The sequence below is a fragment of the Pithys albifrons genome, chromosome 20 (genome assembly GCF_047495875.1).
Source record: "Pithys albifrons albifrons isolate INPA30051 chromosome 20, PitAlb_v1, whole genome shotgun sequence".
Lineage (NCBI taxonomy): Eukaryota > Metazoa > Chordata > Aves > Passeriformes > Thamnophilidae > Pithys > Pithys albifrons.
Genome location: NC_092477.1, coordinates 12,313,795 through 12,333,132, shown reverse-complemented (window position 1 = coordinate 12,333,132; position 19,338 = coordinate 12,313,795). Strand labels below are relative to the sequence as shown.

The window sequence follows — 19,338 nt, the reverse complement described above, 5'->3', positions numbered from 1 at the left end:
TCATCTTTTCGTGAGAGGAGCATAAATTCTTGCTGTGTGTTCAAGGAAAAAGCTGAAATGGTTTAGTACAGCTAAAGGATTTCTTTCTTGTTTTCTTTTTTTTTAACCATGGTAAGTTAGAAGCCTAAATGCAACCGTGTGGACAAAGTGTAAGTGTGTTAGAGTTTAACAAATGTTCACTGGATTAGGAAAGGAAATGTAGTTTATGCTACTTCTTTTATGACAGAATTTAAAAGGTCTTGCTGTAAGGCTCGCCATGTGCTTCTTTCTTTTCTCGAAAACACACCACTAAGTTGAAAAGGGAGATGAATCTTAGAAGGAAACTATTAACTCTGAGGTAGTTTATCATTGTTTGAGTGAAAGGATGAAATTTGCATTTGAATTGGCTCTGAGAGTAGCATGTACTACTAATCTTGTTCCTACTAGAAGCTGGTGAGTAGTTTAAGTACTTCCTTCTTTACTTTTCATGTTCTAGCCCTGGGTTGTAAATGGCTCTTTCCCTCCCCCCCTTCCCAGCAGATCACAAATGTATAAGTTAAACTAATCGAAGTCCTTCCCTCTGCTGGGAGAAGTCACCGTGTACTTGGGCCCTAAAATGATTCTGCCTTGTCACTGTGGTTTCCATGGCAGGGCTTTCACAGGTAGAGAGAACTGGCAGGTTTCTGTCTCTGCAAAGCAGACTCTGCTTCTCCTTCTCCCTTTCCATTCCAGAAGGGCTTTCTGTTGAACGTGGGCTGGAATCACAAGTTTCCCTGTCCCATCTTTGTGTTATGTTGCTACACTGAACTTCCTAAAGCAGGGTTGGAAAAGAAACCAGGCCTAAGTAGATAGGTGGGATTTGGGAACTGTAATTCTCCTAAGCTGCTGCTTTGTTTTTTTTGTTTCCATTTGATTGCTTTGCTCCTAAGTCGGAACAAGGAGGAAGATTTTAACAAAGAGCTCACTGGGGCTGCAGTGTCTGGGTAAGGCAGGAGACCTGTTTGAGCTGCTTTTTGGAAGACAGTTCAGAGTTGGGTTTTTACAGTGTACAGGAAATACAGAACTCACTTTGATGAGAAACTCACTTTATGAAAAAATATTAGAATCTGTCATATTGCAAGTCATTGTAAATTTTGTCTCACACATTTTTAAGCATGTTCTTCTTTTCTGATGGTACTGAATTTACCAAACCTCCAGAATGCTAATGTCAGCTCCAGCTGAATGTTCTGTTGCTATATTTTGTGGGAAGAGAGTGATTTGGCCTTTTTGCTTCATGCTTTAACTGCTCCTGTCTGCAGTCTTTTCTATCTCCCAAGTATTTACTAATCTGCACTATATTGCAATGCTGGCACTGTTTAACTCGACAGAAAAATGCAGCACAGAAAGTCTCACTCACAAGACTTTAAACTCTTTTGTTGATTTATATTTTTTTAAAGGAGCTTGACATCTTCATCAAGTTCACAGTGGGCCTGCTTTGTTTGCTTTCTCTTGAATGCTTGATAAGATTTTTCTTCTATTGTTTTGTGCAGCAAGGACAGAACTTGCCATGGCTGAGGTGGTTTTTTTGTAAATCCACAATATGGTCATTGTCTGCTGCTGAATAATTGTGACTGCTTTTTGTACAAGCAGAACTAAGGCTTTGGCTGTGAACAGATTCCTTCTTAGCGTGAAAAGAGACTAATCCATGTAAATACAGCCCCAAAATAAAGCTTTACAGAAAAAGGGAAAGGCTGCTAAGCAGGAGGGCAGAGGTCAGCAATTTAACCTTTAACCTAACAAATAAGTAGCATGAAAGTTCCCGAATTGGTTTACAAAGGCAAGCTCCTGTGATCTGTCAGTTTTTCTTTTCTTGAGAGAGTTGGGTGAGAAAACTGACTGACAGCTAGTGCCTTTTTAACTGCAGGTTGGAATTAACTGCTAAACTGAAACTTCTTAGGGAGACTTCCAGTGATTCTAACAAATTATTTTCATTCACCAGCTATACTCAGAGTTTGCCTTGAATTTATAGACGAATTTGAGTGGTTGTTCCTTTAAAAGAGTCTTGAGAGACTCAATTTAAGTACCCAATACTACTGAGACATTTAATATTTCAGCATTTGAAGCATTTAAGAGTTTGGTGAAGGACTTGTTGCAATTAACTCTGTTAATGTGCTGCTTTAGGAGCAGGGCTGCTGGAACTGCAAGGAGATTGTACTTTGAACAATCAGTTGCTGTTAAAGGGGCGTGTGTGTGACTTTATTTAACGGAGTGATTTTAACTTTAGTTCATTCTCAGTCACAGAAATTTCCGAGGTGGTTTGTTGCTGTTTGTCCTCACTTAATCACAACAGGTAATCTCGTTAATGAGTGTTAACTATTGCTTAAAGCTTCGTGCATCTGCAACCAGCAGTCAGCCCAGATACAGACATTTCTGCAATGAACTTTCAATTAGAGTGTCAGTCAGGTGAAAAAGAAACAAAGTAGTAATGACTTTAAAGTAGACTCCCTGTAGATTTAAGAAGAGCCGATTTTGGGGTGGGTTTTTGCCTAATGTTGTAAGTGCTGTCCCAGAAGTCAGGGCCGTTTGTCCGTCTGCAGTGGGTGCTGCTTCCTGGGGTGGGGGGTTCAGTAGGAATGTTGGAGTTTGGGGTTTGTGGCTGTGTTTGGTGCTGCTGTGCAGGTGGGTGATTCTCCCGGGGCACTGCAGAGTGTTCCAGAGCCCCGGCAGAGACAGACAGACAGAGCCCCGGCAGACAGACAGAGCCCCGACAGACAGAGCCCTGCTCTGAGTGCAGCGGGCACAGCGAGCTGGGGAAGCAAAGGCTGAACCAGCTCTGGGTTTGTTCCTGGGTCTCTTTGGTGTGGGGAGTTCCTTGCAAGGAGAGAAGGAGAACTGGAGTTGCAGTCGCAGTGCCTGGGGCAGCTCTGCTGTGCTTCCCTTTGCTGAGATATGTTTGTGTCACCAATAAAAAGCCACATTATCAGTTTTCTGGTGCGTTTCTGTTGGGTTTGGTTTGTGCTTTTTGGTGTGGTGTGTTTTGGTTTGGTCTGTTGTTTTTGGGTTTTTTTTAGGATTGAAATAGAGAAATGGCTTGAGGTTAGATTATTATCAAATAAGTGTAAAATCAATGCAAGACTATTGTTTTACTTCAGCAATGGTCAAAACCCCAAAACAAACCCCAAACCCCACATTTTGTGCTACCAGAGACAATTTTCCTTTTGGTCCTGCTGGGGTAAACCACTTGTCAAAGTTCAAGATGCTGACAGATCACTGGCTCTTGGGAAGATAATTTTCATGTCTTTTTTAGATGGAAGTGGATTTTGAGACACTTTTTAATATCCCTTATTTTATGACAGAGTGGGATAGGAACCAAGGAGGTTGAACTTCAGCAGGCAGGATGATGATGTTGGCTGGAGGGGTGGGAAGAGACAGCTGATAGTGACAGTAGTGACAGTCTGTTGTCTGGGATGGGCTGTAGCCTGGAGAGCTTTTTCTGAACTCTTCCATGGCTGGCCAGTAGGAGAATAATGTTTTTGAGTTTGATGAACTAACTAGTAATGGGAATGGGGAAAAAAGAACTTCAGTGACACTCTCAAAGCAGTACCTTGGATACTGTATCCCAAAGAATTCCCACTCTCAGACTCTGTGCTGGGATTTCAAGTGGTGGGGCAGGGAATTGCACTCCCAGCTCCCACTGCTTTCTTGCACATAATTGAGTGTTAACCCCATACTTAGTTCCTTTGAAGAATCATTTACTTTGAAACTGCACAGTCATGAATATAAATAGTGGTAATATTACCTTTTTGAATTGATCCTTGAGATCTTCTGTTCCAAAAATTCTAAAATCAGATCATCACCCTGGGGAGAAACACAGACAGAACAGCTGACTGAGCATCACAGGATGGGCAGACAACAGTCAGGTTGCTGATGTTCCATATTTGTCAGCTGCATATTTGAATTAATGTTTTGTAAATGATGTGCTTCATCTTTTTGTGAATGTGGCACTAAAGGAGTACAAGCAAGTAGGGAGAGATCCCAGGATGTGGGAAGCAGCTCCATCCAACTGGAAATTGGTGTTTGCTGTAAAATATGGTGTGTGTCTCTAGGACAGAACTGGTCAGTGGTGAAGGGCAAGGTCAAATTGTTATAACACATGGCAGAGTAAAGATAAAAAAGGAAAAAAAAAACCAACCCCAACCCAACCCACAACCCCCAGAACTCGCCATGGCACAAGGGGTGACATTTGCTCCTGAAGCTGCTCTTCACCTGCACCTGCAGTAATATCTGGGTGTCTGACACTCACCTGCTGGGCATTCATCAGGTCAGCCTGAAGAGCTTATCAAACGTTAAAAAGATTTGTTAGGGTGTCAGAACCTCTGTTAAAGCTCTGTATAACCCGTGACCACAAAGGAGGCAACACTTACAATTGCCACAAACTAATCTGTGGATCTCATCCCATTTTATCTGGGGTGATATTGGCAAATGCAAAAACATAAATATGCTGATTTTGCTTTGTTGTGATGAATGTCCTAAAGATCAGGTTGTGTTTGTCCTGTGGATCTGTGGCTTAAGGCCCTTTGTATTAACCTTATTTTGTACACAGTGGTGTTAAAAATACTTTTCATTACAGTTTGAGAAAATTTGCTTGTAAATTCTTTGCTAAAAATATCTGCACCTACAGTATCTCACAGATTCCATCAGTGCTGTGTAATTAAATACCTCCTAAAGGTATTTTGTGCTGGAGAGAATTCTGTGGTAAAGCAGAAGTGTGTAAGTTCGTGTGTGCCTTGGCAGTGCTCATAAACAGCAGTGGATGTGGGGAGCAAGTGGAGTGATGTAACTTGCTCAGTATTTTATTCTTTAATGAACTGTAGAGGTGGAGAGAAGCAGAATCTCACAATTTGCCATCTCTTGCAAAAAGCATCTTTTGTTGCACTTAGAAATACTAAATGTGGCACCCAGTAATGCAGTAATTACAGCTTTTCATTTTGATGTATTTCTTGGTGTCTTTGCTCCTCCCTGGCCATGGGATTGGGTCCTTCACTAAATCATCCTGAAGCAAGTCAGGATCCAGACTGAATCCTTAAAATACTGTGTGTATCAATCACATGGACAATTAAAATTGAGTATTGACATGGTTTTAAAATAGTCATACATCTCAATTTTGTTTATCTCCAAGTTTTAAAAACCTGATGACCTCATTGCAGCTCGACTATAATTACCATGTTTAAACTTCTATGCATTTTTTAGCTTAAACAGCCTTTGTGTTTTTTTTAAACCAAAAGAAAATTAATGAGAAGAGACAAAGAGACATCAAAGAGGTTTTCCCTCTGATTGCAGTGTTAGAAGTTTTGCCTGAAAATAGGTTACATTTCTTCTGTTTTCAGCTGAATCCTCATTAACTTTACATTTTAATGATGTCCAGAGCAAATTATACGATTATGGGAGATGCCTTGAAGGGAAGCTTAAAGGACACCTTTTTAATGTTTGTTTCTTTATTAGTGGCAGTATTTGCACCAGGGTGATAAACAGCATCAGACTGCTGAAAGTAATTCCAAAACACACCAGAAATATCTTCCATTTCTGCCATGTATGGCGTGTAAGTGTCTTCATTTAATATTTAACACAAATGCAGCATGTTAGGGGGTGTCTTTATAGGAGAAAAATGTAAATCAGGTCCTTTGAAAGAGTTTACAAATTGCTGGTGCATCTTCTACTCAGTTTAATTTATAATGATAAAGTTAAAATGGAGACATGATTTAGCAAAGTCTCTGAATTGTTTTATTTTTTTGAACCTTGAATGGAGAAGATGATGGAACCATTAATAGTGATCATTTGTATTTTTACAATGACACAAAGCATTACTGGGGGAACTGGGTAGAATTTCAGTTTATTCCATTTAGTGGCACTCCAGTGGCACCAGTTTGCTGTTCTAATGTACTTCTACTGAACACTAAGATTGCATAATGAAGTTTCTGGATGAAGAGTTGTGTTATATTGTAGTGACTTTGCTGTGCACCTTGAACAAGATTAACTGAAGTGGGCAATGCTGGGGTGGGATTTGAACAGCTGGGAATGAAATGCATCATTTCTGGCTGGAGCTCAGGGACAAGTTAGACCAAAGGATCTTGTGAGAAGGGAGGTCTCCTGTTCCCCTGTGCTGACAGTGGCTGTCGTGCTTTGGGGACAGAGCCTTGGGCTTGCTGCACTTCAGTCAGAAATGTCTGGGAGGTGGGATTGTGCCAAGGGAATGGGACACAGTGGGAGTGTCCCAAAGAACAGCTACAAGGTGGGACTCAAAATGCAGGTGACATAGTGAAATGTTACCATTTAAGATCTGAAAGGTTAGTCCTTCATGCCTCCATTCCACAGCAGAAGTGAATGCCTAATTAATCCCTGATTGTGCCCAGAGAGAGGGCCCTGCTTGGTGTGAGGCTCATGTCCTGCTCACATACTCAGTGTTGCAGATTGGTGTTTCTGAACATTTCTCTGCAGTGGGAACAGGCTGTAGCACCAGTTTGTGGTAAACTCAACCTCCCAGTGTCCCAGTGTCACTCCCAGTGTCCCAGCTGTCCCTGTCCCAGTGTCACTCTCAGTGTCCCGGCTGTCCCTGTCCCAGTGTCACTCTCAGTGTCCCAGCTGTCCCTGTCCCAGTGTCACTCCCAGTGTCCCAGCTGTCCCTGTCCCAGTGTCACTCTCAGTGTCCCGGCTGTCCCTGTCCCAGTGTCACTCCCAGTGGCCTGGCTGCCCCTGTCCCAGTGTCACTCTCAGTGGCCCAGCTGTCCCTGTCCCAGTGTCACTCCCAGTGGCCCGGCTGCCCCTGTCCCAGTGTCACTCTCAGTGTCCCAGCTGTCCCTGTCCCAGTGTCACTCCCAGTGGCCCGGCTGTCCCTGTCCCAGTGTCACTCCCAGTGGCCCGGCTGTCCCTGTCCCAGTGTCACTCCCAGTGGCCCGGCTGCCCCTGTCCCAGTGTCACTCCCAGTGGCCCGGCTGTCCCTGTCCCAGTGTCACTCCCAGTGTCCCAGCTGTCCCTGTCCCAGTGTCACTCTCAGTGTCCCAGCTGCCCCTGTCCCAGTGTCACTCTCAGTGTCCCAGCTGCCCCTGTCCCAGTGTCACTCCCAGTGGCCCGGCTGCCCTTGTCCCAGTGTCACTCTCAGTGTCCCAGCTGCCCCTGTCCCAGGGCTGTGTGCTGGTCTGGGTGCGGCTGCACCTGCACGTGGTGGCTGCTAAGGATGTTCTGAGAGCTCCAGTGTGGGAATGTGGCTGCCAAAACAGTCCTTTGTGTCCCCAGAGTTCCCCTGTGAGGGCCCTGCAGTTGTAGATCTGCTCTTGCACTGAGTCTGCAGAGTGCTACGGTGGGTTGGCAAACGTACACTGAGCTCCTGGGGAAGTAAAATTGTTCTTTTTGTTTTGAAGTCGGGTGAGTGTTTTTGCTGACTGGTGCCTGGGCGAGTTCTCCATCCATGATTTAGAGTGCTGTGTCTGGAGGGAAGCCTTTGATATGTCTGTCATTAATAATAACTGAATAAAGCAAAGAGTCGTCAGACGAAAGGAAAACCAACCTTAGTCCTCCCCTTTCAGTAGGATTCAGGTGTAGGATTCCTACATCTTCTGTTTTATATTCATTTTCTGTACGAACTGCTCAGCAACCTAAGTTGTCCTGACTGGGAGTTAAGGCAGACCCAAACTCCATGTCCAGCCTGGTGTCCTTCAGGGATCTCCTGTTAGAAGGTGGGGTTCAGACCTGCAAAGCTTTGGCTCTGGGAGTGTGAAAACAGCTGGTCAAAGCAGTGGTTGAAGTTCCTGGTTCAGCTCAAATCTTTTAGCTTTGACAACTTCTAATGTAACTTTAGTTTGAAGGTTGTGTCACTAAAGTAGAAAAAGGTTCAGTGCAATTTCCTGCCTTTTTGCATCTTTATTTTATTATTACCAGAGAATTTACAGTCTTTAATTGAGATGCATAATAAAAATACTGATTAACAAGCTCTAGCTGACAGAGAGATGTGCATGTTATCCTTATTTCCTTGGCACTCAGGACTTTGTATAGGCTCATACTAGCCCTGAAAACACGGCTTGTTGTTCCTGGTAACCCGTTCCCCAAGCATTTGCAGCGAGGCTGTTTCCAGCCAGTTATGTGTTAATGACAGTGCAAGGCTGAAGCATTCCAATCATTCATATGCCTGTCCTCCCTTTCTCATAGGGCCTTCTTGGCTGAAGGGTTTTGCCTGATTCCTTTTGCTTTGTTGTGGTCAATTCAGTCAGGATAATAGCAGAGACACTGGCTTTTTTTTTCTTTTTTTGCTTTAATAAAGAGTTATGTTAGAGATATACTATAACAGAGATGAGAGCTATTTATGTCCTAAGCTATTGATTTTTAATTAATGTTGCCTGGGCTCATACATGTTGGCAGAATTGCTAACAGCTTGTGGCATTTTTTAATTCACATCTTCTTTTTTGGTATTTTGACAGTGTCATTCATATCTCATGAAAAAGTACCTCGTCAGGTTAAATGTGTTAAAACACCGAGGAAAAAAAAAGAGAGAATGGAACACAGGGCTGCCTGGAAACCTTGATCCATTGCCAAAGTATTTAAACAATTTAGTGTTTTGGTTTTCTAGCTCCAAGCTGCTTCTCAAATCCCTTGCTAATTAATCCAGTTAATTCTTTGTAGACTCACTGTATGCAGGGCTTTTTCTTGGGCCTCTATGCTGAGAACCCTGTTTTGTTTGAAGCAAACCTAAGCTCTGTTATAAAGGTTGTAGTGATAAAGTGAGTACTTGCAGATGTAAATACAGTGTTTTGAGCCTTTTTAAAAGCAGCTGTGTTTGTGTGGGTAACTTCTAATTTAATCTTTCATGTTTAAAAATTGAACATATATCCTTGTGTAAAAAGATGGAGAGAACGTCGTCACTGCTTTGGTCATTAATGTTGTGGTGTTGCAGTTAGTGGTGTGTGTTTATTTTCCAACAAGTAAATGTTCATTTCTGTACTCCAGACTGGATGTTTGGATATAGGGTGAGTTTCTCAGGAAGAAGAGTTTTTAGAAACAGCCTGTTGGTAGCTGGAACTCTTTTGCTGAGAGTCCAACAGCTGTATGGATTGAGACCTGGAAACAGCAGCTGGGGAGCAGAGCTTGGGAAGCCAACCAGGCATGGAATGAGGTGAGGAGAACGGAGCAGGGACTCCTCCAGGTGAGCTGTGTGTGGTGGGAGCTGCCTGAGCTCTGGTTTGTGGGGTGTGCTGAGGCTGCTCCCTCCCTGCCCACCACGCTGGGCACACACGGGCAGGGCAGGGATCGCCCCTGCTCAGCCAGGGAGGGGCTGCCAGTGGCTCTGGCTGTTCCACTGCACCAGCTTGCCCAGGGGCTTCAGCAGTTGCCTCTGAGGCCTCACTGTCTCCGGGAGAGCTTTCCCTGCTGCCCTGAGCAGCCCTGGGTGTGCTCAGCACAGCCAGAGTGATGGCACTGCAGCTCTGATGGGGCAGCCTGAGCAGGGAGACTGGGCAAGTGCAGTGAAGTTCCATCTTTGCATTCCCTTTGGGATTGGTAGGGAGGGAAGAAGATTGTTTTCAGCAGATCTGCTGCTAAGGGTGGGCAAATTGAGAGTCGGCAGAGCTCCTGAAAAGGGCTGAGAGTGCAGTTGGAGTCTGTGATTTGTAAAGCTCTGGGCAAGGGAAAGGGAAAGGGAATGAGTGAAACTGCTGGGTTTGCACGTGCCTGATTTCCAGGGCTGGTCATTAAACAAATGTGGCACCACTATGAAATGTTCCTGCATAGAACAAAACTAGGCCACTCTCTCAGAAGCATTTTGGTGGCTGGAGATGTGCTCTCATGCATCTTGGAAGTATCAAATATCTGCAAACATTATTTTCTATTTTGTGGTTAAAAATCCTTTTGATACCCTTGCCTTTTCTACAGTAGCAAAAATGTTTTAAATTTTTTTAGTGAGATGATAGATTTCCTGTCCAGCTGCACTGACTATCAGCAGCTTCTCTGTATACAAAACAAATTTTTCTTCAAGCTCCCTGCACTGCTTTAAAGGTGCTAAACTGACTTTGTCAGAGAGCTCCTCTTTGTTGCAGCATCACACGTGGCATGGAGTGAGCTTTGTCTCTGGGGTCTGGGGCAGTGCTGCAGGTGTTGGCATCCCCAGTGCTGCCCAGTTAATGAGCTGTATCCCAGGAGAGGAGCACTGGGAGCCCTGAACACCCAGCCCAGTCTGTGAGAGTCAGCTCAGAGTTCTAAGCACGCCAAAGTTACGTGGCTGCAGGCTCAGAAACCAGAACTCCCTGGGGCCTGTGCAGCAGGAAGGGGCTCTCCACTTGGGGCAGTTGCTCCAGAGAAGGGTTGGTTTTCCTTTCCTAGCACAACTCTTCAAAAACTTGTGGTTGGCCACAGCACTTCAGTGCCCCGTGCTTGGTCAGTCAGTCAGATTAAACCTGACCTGGGATGGTCCAAGCAGCAGTGATGGATTTGTCTGGTGTATCTACCTGAAGTCATTACAGCTGGTGAAGTTTGGAAAGAAAATTAAAAACAAGTTAATCCACTGTAAAATGTTCTCTAATACATGGAAAACACAGGTTATTACAAATGTAAGTGGCCAAACTATCATTAAAAAGAAAAATGGTGAAAGTAAAGCAGCTTAGAAAATATTTATAAAACTCAAAGTATTTTCTAGTAGTGAAAAGCCTGGCAGTGTGTTGGAAAGTACTGTTTGTTTTCATTAGCAATTCCTTTAGGTTTTGTAATGTAGTTGATTGATTGCCATGGCCATGCTGTGGTTTTACACAAGTTCCCTTTAATACAGTATTGCTCAACAGCAATAGCACATCAAGATGCTGTTCCTGGTGTTCTTCAAAACAACAAACAAATTAAAAATTACCTGGTTGACACAGGAAAGTAGAAAATACGACATTATGTAAAAATTTCTCATAAAATTAATTGAATAAGGATTTTTTTAAATGAAGGCACTTAATATGCCACTGTCAGTTATTAATTTAGTTGGCTATAAACTAATATTATCAAGTATAACTTTGATTTTTGCTGCAGTGCAAAGCAAGCTCAAAGCAATTGTTTGGGCTCCATGTGCCAAACAGCAGCAGTGTGGGCAGCAGGTTGGCATCCTGGAGCAATCTGAAATAATATTGTAAATATTAAAGAGGTGACTGTTCTTGTAAAACTGTCACAGCTCTCGTTGCCTTGGACTTATCCTGTGCAGCTTTTGGCATTCTGGAAATCTGAGTCAGTTTGGCAGATTCAGTCACTGCTTGTGGCTGGTATTGTTAAACTCAGTTGATGCACTGATTTGGATTAATTAATTAATCAGGATTAATTTTTGCTGCATGTTAGCTGGATGTGATGAAAGGCTTTTTTATTTTTCTTCCTTTCTTGCTTCTGGGACTTGAGAAACATCTTGGCTTGTAGAAGGTTGTCTGTGTGCCCTGTGTGCTGGGGGCACCTCCAGACTGTCACATCCAAGTCCGAGCATGAATCTTCGTTAACTGTGGCTTCCCTATTAGCAGGACAAGGAGGGCCTGCCAGCTGCTGTGCCAGGGAAGGGGCTGTCACCAGGCAACTCTGCTGTCTCACAACGTAAATACAAAGAGGCAGGAGAGAAACATTCACCAGGCATGGCCTGAGCACTGAAACATCTCTATTAAATTTATAGAGTGCTGAAAAGCTTATGAGAAAAAACATACTGATCAAACACAAATAAATAAAAAAATTATAACCCCCCAAAAAAGCCTAATTAAAGTTGGTGTTCCCATTCAACTTCTCCATTTAAACTCTTTTGTATGATTATTACAGGGTGTCTGTAAAATGTTTTCAAACACTTTGTATTTCATTTTGTAAGCCAGACTTTGTGGATTTCTTGACCATTGAAGTACAATTTTACCTAAATATATTTTTTGCAAGTTTTAGCTGCTGTATGATTTGCTGACTAAAATTATAGGGGGGGAAAGAATTAAACCCATAATCCATTCAGAATTTGCTGCTTGCAGGACTCCTGGAGTTTGGCTTAGCTATCCAGGAATGGTGCATTTCTGGGCTGGGAGGAGAACAGATGGTTAGGAAGAGAAATATCCCCTTAAGTGCAAAGTAAAGCAAACTCAAAGGAGTCACCAGCCGTGCTCTAATGTGGGCTTGAGGTGCCACCAGAGCCATTCCCAGAGCAGGGCAGGGGCTGCAGGCCTCGAGTGGGGCTGGGGAAATGTGGAGCAAACAGCACTGGAAATGTGAGCACTTCTTTTGTCTTCTTGTTGTGATCTCCATTGTTTTAGTTTTGGCTCTGTCCTGTGCACCCCCTTCTGATAGTTCTACCTTTAGTTCTGGCAGCATCAGCAGTTTAAAAATTAATCTGGACTGAAAGTTTTCTGCTCTTCTTTGTAAAGAAATAATTGTGTTTGCTGGTCACTGAAGACATCTTATGCTTTCAAATGTCTCCTTGCTCTTACAGTTTAGAATGTTAGTGAAGAGAAATGAATCTGTACTATTATACAACTGATTTTTTAAAAACTGAAATCTTGGTGTGGGTGAAACACAAGAGGTTCAGGATTTAGCAGAGTGGTATTTTCCCAGTTTAATTCATACACTGAGCACTGTGCTTGCAACACAACTGATTCCCAACTTCCATTAAGAGACTTGGTGAAGTTTTGATGAGACCTGGCCCCACTCCATGTGAGGGTTCAGGGGAGTCAGTAGGGGCAGTTGGATGGCACATGTTGCCCTGTGAAAGGGGCTGCCTGACTGCAGTGTGTGTGCCAGGCTGGGCAGCCCCTCAGCCTGATGAGACACCAGGTCACTGAAGGGGTGGTGGGCCCAGGAAACCAGGGCAGGCTCTTCTTTCCATGAAGGGCAGGGAATGGGGTTCCTGCCCTCTTCTCCAAGGAGTGAGTGTTGTTTCTGTTTTGCCCTTACTGTACTTCAGGCTTTTATCAGGATTCCTCTCCAGATGGGAAGCTGGTTTGGCTGGTAGGAGCTGTGCAAGTCTGATATCTAAGGCTTGTTCTGAATGGATCATAAACCTGCTGCTGGTCTAATGCCTGGAAACATGATGTGGGGCATCAGAAACCCTGATAGGAGGGGATTAGAAACCCTGATGGGGGCAGGTCAGGAGCCCTGATGGGGGGCCAGAAACTGATGGATTTGGGATCAGGAGCCCTGGTGTGTGGGATCAGAAAACCAGGCACCTCAGGTGTACAGACACAGCTCTACACCTCGTGCCACTCTTGTGTTGTTAGAGCTGTTACCTCTCCACATCTCTTCATCCTGGAGAGCTGTGTTTGTCAAGTGAAAACCTGCGAGGAGGTTGTATCTTTACCTGCTTTGTTTTGGAAGGATTGTTTAAAAATACATACAAGATGTTGCTGAACACTGTCTAGGAAAGTTTTGCTCTTCTCTGCCCCTCTGGCTCTTGAGGTGTTAATAATATAGAAACAATTATGGAAATCATAGTGATTTGCTTAATCTGTTCTGGTTTTCTCCCTTCCTTCCTGTTTCCTATGATGTATATTTTATGTTGCCTTTGCTCTCAGTCTTTCCTGCTTTTGCATCACTTTACTGAACTCTGAACAGCATTTTGTGTGTGTTACAAACCTTATATTTAATTTCTAGATCAAATGTTGTGGAAAGCATTTTCCCATCACCAGTGAGGTTTGTGACTTTCAGGGCAGACTTCCAAATGTTCTGTTGAGGGAGGGGGCAGTGTCAAGCCTGATTTTTGTGCTGTGGTGCCCAGGAGCTGCCCCAGTGCTGGCTGTGCCCCTGGGCTGGGGCTCACGGGGGTGCCCAGACACCCCAGGGATGCCCAGGAGCCACAGGGCCGGGTGGGACTGGCTGCTCACCTGTCCCTGGGCAGGGTCCAGGTCCCTGGTCCTGGAGAAGGGACAGATGCTGGTGTGCAGTGGGACCTGCTGGGGAGAGGGTTGGTCTCCCGAGGGCTGGGGGTGTGAGCACTGACCCTGCTGTGCTTGGGGCACCGGGGGCACCTCAGTCACACCCTGTGCTGCTGGCAGGGGGTTTGGGAGGGGGGCAAGGCATTCCTGGAGAATGTTCTTGTACACCTTGCTTGTTTTCTGACTTGTACACCTGTAGAATACGGAACACTTTAAGAAGAAAAGAGTGAAGTCTTAAAATGAATATTAAATCAAATGGATTTTTTTATTCCAAGCATACTTTCTGCTAGAACTTGTGCTGAGGTGTTTCGTGTCTGCCCTCTGACGTGCGTAGGGTTTTCCTCTCCCACCTTTTCTCCACCCACCCCTTGCCCTTTCCCCTCCTGCCCTGCATCCCCCACTCCAGGATGGCACCTGCACCCCGAGGCTGCAGCAGTGTGGGGTGAGCAGTGTCTGGCTGTGCTGAACACAGGACACCTCAGAGGGGCTGGCAGAGCTTGGGGAAGAATTTGTGTTGCTTTTTAGTTGTGCTGCCTGACTATGACAATGTGTCACGGGTGCTGAAGTTACAGTTACTCTCAGTACAATTCCAGTTCATTTTACAGGGGTTGCAGCTATAAGGACCTGCAATCATTTAGTTAGAGAGGGAAAATGAAGCCATTTTCACTCTATTTTTCAGTTTGGGATTGTAGCCAGTGTGGATTACGTTGGGTGATTTATCAGAAGAAGCAGGTTAGTTTGTGCTGGGTTTGTGTTGGTAACTCCAGGAAGTGTTTTCTGGTAATTTTTTGAAAACTTTCCTGGTTTTATAATTTCCATACAATTCAAATACAGACCAGTTTGAGTTGTGCTGTTTTTAGAAGTAACCAAGCATGCCTCTTTTAAAGGCAAAACTCACTTTGTGATGTAAGAAAAGTCAAGAGTAAAAGAGCAGCATAGTTACACTAATATGCCATTGTAGCATGTTCCCATCCTGTCATCTGGAAAATTAAATCAGGTTCCAGCATGGATTAACATCCAGACTTGTGAGGAGGGGCAGGTAGTGTCTTAAATGCCATGAAATTGAACAATGGGATTATACAGTTCACAGCTAATTTCAATATTCTGCTGTATTTGGCTTTTTGTTGAACTGGATTGTGTAGGGAGAGGCAGGAATGGCTTTTAGAGCTTGGAAACATTCACATATTTAACGAAATGCTAACAATAGTAGCTTGAATGTGGCTGAGCAATCACTACAGTGCTCTCCATATTGCACAGAGTGACATGGAATCTCTGCTCCTGGAGGGAGGAACTGGGTGTGTTGCACTGAGAGCTGCACTCCCCTAGTGTGGGATCGGTGCTCTGTGTTCCCCACTTGGGGAGAATCTCTAAACGCACGGCCAGGGCCCAAGTGCTGCTGGAAGTGGTGCACAGAAGCCTCACTCTCCTGTGCCCTTTCCAAGATAAAGCCCACGTTCAGCTGCACACTGTTCATGTGAGAAGTGATTCAGGCAGTTCCCTCAGAAGCTCCTCTTAAAATAGTTGCAAAGGAAACTGCTGCAGGAACAGCCAGGGAATGCATTTCCTGGGTGGTTTTCCAGGCCAGCCCTCCCTGGGCCGGGGGGTCCGTGGGAGGACACGGGGGTGCAGCTCCAGGGCTGTGGCCAGCTGAGGGTCTGTGGGCAGCAGCTGCTTTGGTGGAGCTGTGTCCTCTGGGGAGAGGCTTCCAGTGATGTGTGTCAGCCTGGTAAGTGAACCTCGGGAAATCTGTATGACATGCATGGGTTTAAAAGCTTTTGGAACCTGAGTTTAAGCATTAGGAGTAAAACTGACGTTTGTCTTGGTACCAGCAGTTTGAGTTTGTGACAGATGTATTTCATTGCACCTTCACCCCATAAGAATGGGAGATTCCATGAGATGGTGTAATTACTTTATTTGACAATGTGATTGTTTTTATTCTTTCTGCTTTACACTTGTAACTTGCAACTTCCATTGCTGTATCTCAGCATGTCATTAATATTAATAGATGGCTCTTTGTCAGCACTTGCTTTAGGTACAAACTTGTCATCTTTGTGAGCTGAAACTACAAAATCCGGTGTAATGCAAGATAAACAGGAGATATTGGGTTACCATCCACAGACAAGTTCAACCTGTAGCACAACCTGAGTTCTTGTTTTGGGGGTTGGGAGAACTTTGGTTTGAGAAGCAGCTCTGTAATTCATGTGACTTTTTCCTTTCTGGGGTCGCTTCCAGTGTGTTTGGTCACGGTTTGCAGTCTCCTGCCCTCAGCTGAGCTTTCAGAGCTCTGGGACTGCTCCGAGCTTTGCTGTGGCTGGGCAAGAGGTTGGGCAGCATTTCAGTCTGGCTCTTCCCTTGTTCTGATGTCAGCAAATAGATTCCACTCTCCTGAACTTGAAAAAGTGTTTTACATGTGTTTACTTTGCATCACTTCACTCGAAAGCCTGTTAAGTACCTGCAATAACACGCTCCCTGTGTTTTGAGCTGCGAAGGGTTTCCTCGCTGTCTGGAGCTACAATGGAGCTGCATCTCACTGTTTGCATGCGCTGTGCAAAACAAATTACTGCGAGTTAGAGTGTTTGAAGTTCTCAAGTTACTTTAGTTTTACAGGCAGAGTTGACAGGCAGTTCTGTTCGTGTCTTTACCCAGTATTTTCTCAGGAGATCTGAAGCAGTTTGTAGTGATGGTACTGATTAAAGCTGAGTGCTTGCTGGGCTGCCCACCTGTATCCCCGTTTGTGTGGCTGTTTCCTCCTGGTCAGAATGGTTGGGGTATCATGGCCATTGGGATTGTTGGGTGCCACACTCCCCTGTGTAGAGATTGAAGGATTTTCAAGCTGAGGCTTTAGAAGGTGGTGCCTTGCTCTCCTCTGCTGTGTAAGGTGGGAGGGTTTGCTGTGTGTCTGTGCAGTGTGACACACTGTGCCTGTACCCGTGTGTGTGGCACGGTGGGATGGCAACCCTGGGCATTGATTTCTGCAAGAGGTTGAGCTGGAGAGTTCACAGAGGCCCAGGCTGTTGGGTGTCCCCTGCACGAGGAGCACCCCTGGGTGAGGAGCTGGCACCTGTGGGATCAGTGCTGGCCAAGTGGCTCCCTCAGTGACCTGCCCTGAGGAGCCCAGGCTGGGCCGTCCAGAGGCACCAGTGGGTGCTGCCACAGCCAGAGCCTTCCTGCAGGCTGGGCCAGCATGGGCTGGGCTCGAGAGCCCCCGGGGGGCTGTGCCAGTGTCACTGCCACAGAATGGGCAGGGCTGGGCTGTGTCCACAGCGCTGCCCACCCAGCACTGCCCACCCGGCTCTGCCAACTCAGCACTGCCCACCCAGCTCTGCCCACCCAGCACACCCAGCTCTGCCCACCCAACTCTGCCCACCCAGCACACCCAACTCTGCCCACCCAGCACACCCAACTCTGCCCACCCAGCACACCCAGCTCTGCCCACCCAACTCTGCCCACCCAGCACACCCAGCTCTGCCCACCCAACTCTGCCCACCCAGCACACCCAGCTCTGCCCACCCAACTCTGCCCACCCAGCACACCCAACTCTGCCCACCCAGCACACCCAGCTCTGCCCACCCAGCTCTGCCCACCCGGCACACCCAGCTCTGCCCACCGAGTGCTGCCCACCCAGCTCTGCCCACCCAGCACACCCAGCTCTGCCCACCCAACTCTGCCCACCGAGTGCTGCCCACCCAGCTCTGCCCACCTGGCACACCCAGCCCTGCACCAGGGCGGGCACTCTCTGGGGTAACCTTGGGTTTTCCCCTGTGCTGCACTCCCTGTTGAACTCCTGCCTGATTGGTTTGTTTTTTGTAATTAAATAAAAAATCTTCATGGAGTGGAACGTGGCCTTCGCCGCCGTGTCCCTTTGAAAAATGGATGGCTTTGAAGAGATCTGGTTTAAATAGGTTGTCGTATAAATAATTTCAATCATGATATTCTGTTGTTTTCTGAACATCTCTAATTAAATTTAAGATAACTTCTCAGGGAATACCACCGTATTATTTATTCTGACAGCCAGAGGAATAGGGAGGTGGCATCAGTCTGGAGTGCTTGCCAGTCTGAAGAGTTTCACACTTGTTTTCCTGAGCAGAGAGGTTCCAGGCTGCCTTAATTGCCTCTCTCACATTCTGGATAAATATTTTTGTTTTCTAGGGAGTATACACCTTAACAGAAAGTAATTTTGAGAGTTTTCTAACCTGCTATCACTGAAAACTATGGAGGAAAAACCAGTGTCTGGAGCTGGCAAAACTGGTCTGATTTTAACCAAAATTGAGTGCATTGGGTCACCATTTCCTGGTGGCAAACCCAGCTGGCAAATTGCAGCCAGAAGGATATTGCACAAGGTAACAACCTAAAGTTCAATCCAGCACCAGGACTTCTCTTATAAAACAATTTCTATACAAATATATATATTTAGACATGTATGTGTGTGTATGGACACACAGACGTTTTTGGTTTCATGTGTTTTGTGTGTGTTTTATGTGCAGTTTTTGTCTTTCTGGAGGAGGGTAAAGGGAGAGCCTTGAAAAGTCCTTCCCTGCTCTTATCAACACAGCAGCCTCAGCTGCCCTCCTTGGATCCCCTGCCAGGGTTGCTATCATCTTCTGATCAAATATTAATGTGTGATTCTCTGCTTGCTCACTAATCCAAAGCCAATTAATATTATCTGTCAATTATTTACAGATCCTGAGGTGCGGAGGCAATTCCCAGAGGGCTACAGTGACCAGGTTTGGAATGCGTAATTAATTTTTTACATGACAAAATTTATTTCAGGGTTGTTCAACATATTATTGCTGCTCTTTTTACTGAAAGAGATAAATGCATTCTTAGAAAGAAAAAGAAGCTGTTATTAGGAGCAGAAGGATAAAATCATTTTTACATTTAGAGCAGAAAAGGGAAGAATTTGGCTCTCTTAAGGTTGGTTTCCAGCCTCCCTTTTACAAGCGAACATGAGAGCAGGCAGGAAAATGGATTAATAAATTTCCCTTTTTGCCTTTGGGTGCCAGAGCCCCAGTGCATTTGGCAGAGCTCTCTGCATTGTCTCGGGGTTTATGGCTGTGTGTAACTGGGCACCTGGCACTGCAGCACATTTTTGGCATTCCTGCCTGCTCAGGAGTCTCCCGTCTGCCTCAGAAAGGTGGTGGGAACCCCAAAGGTGTGGGTGGAACACAGGGGGGTTTATCATTTAGTTTAAACAGGTTGGATTGGGAATTTTCACAGGATCTGTAGCTGACTTGGAAATGTAACAACCTCAAGTTTGGTTGTGTTTTCCTGGGTGTCCTCAGAGTGGGTTGGGCTGGGGCTGGAGGGTGGGAAGGGGATTGTTCCCGATTCTGGGTGAGAACAGCTTAGGGTCAGCACAGCTGTTTTATCTCAGGTCCTTTCCCTCTAATTATTTATTCATCAGCATGAAATCTTGTGGCATTGTCGTGGTGGCTCTCCAGGACCAATGCTTTCATATTTGCCTGTAATCACTTGGTGCAGTGGGACC

At 45.3% G+C, this 19,338-nt stretch overlaps 1 protein-coding gene across 5 annotated transcripts in view; it reads left to right on the top strand.

Moving 5' to 3' along the window:
• Positions 1-19,338, top strand: part of DENND1A (DENN domain containing 1A) — a 150,824-nt gene that overhangs the window by 10,902 nt on the left and 120,584 nt on the right. For all 5 annotated transcript variants that reach the window (XM_071574310.1, XM_071574314.1, XM_071574311.1 and 2 more), the window contains exon 3: positions 18,531-18,574. In XM_071574310.1, coding sequence (XP_071430411.1) covers positions 18,531-18,574 — 44 coding nt within the window. The remainder of the gene's footprint in view (positions 1-18,530; positions 18,575-19,338) is intronic.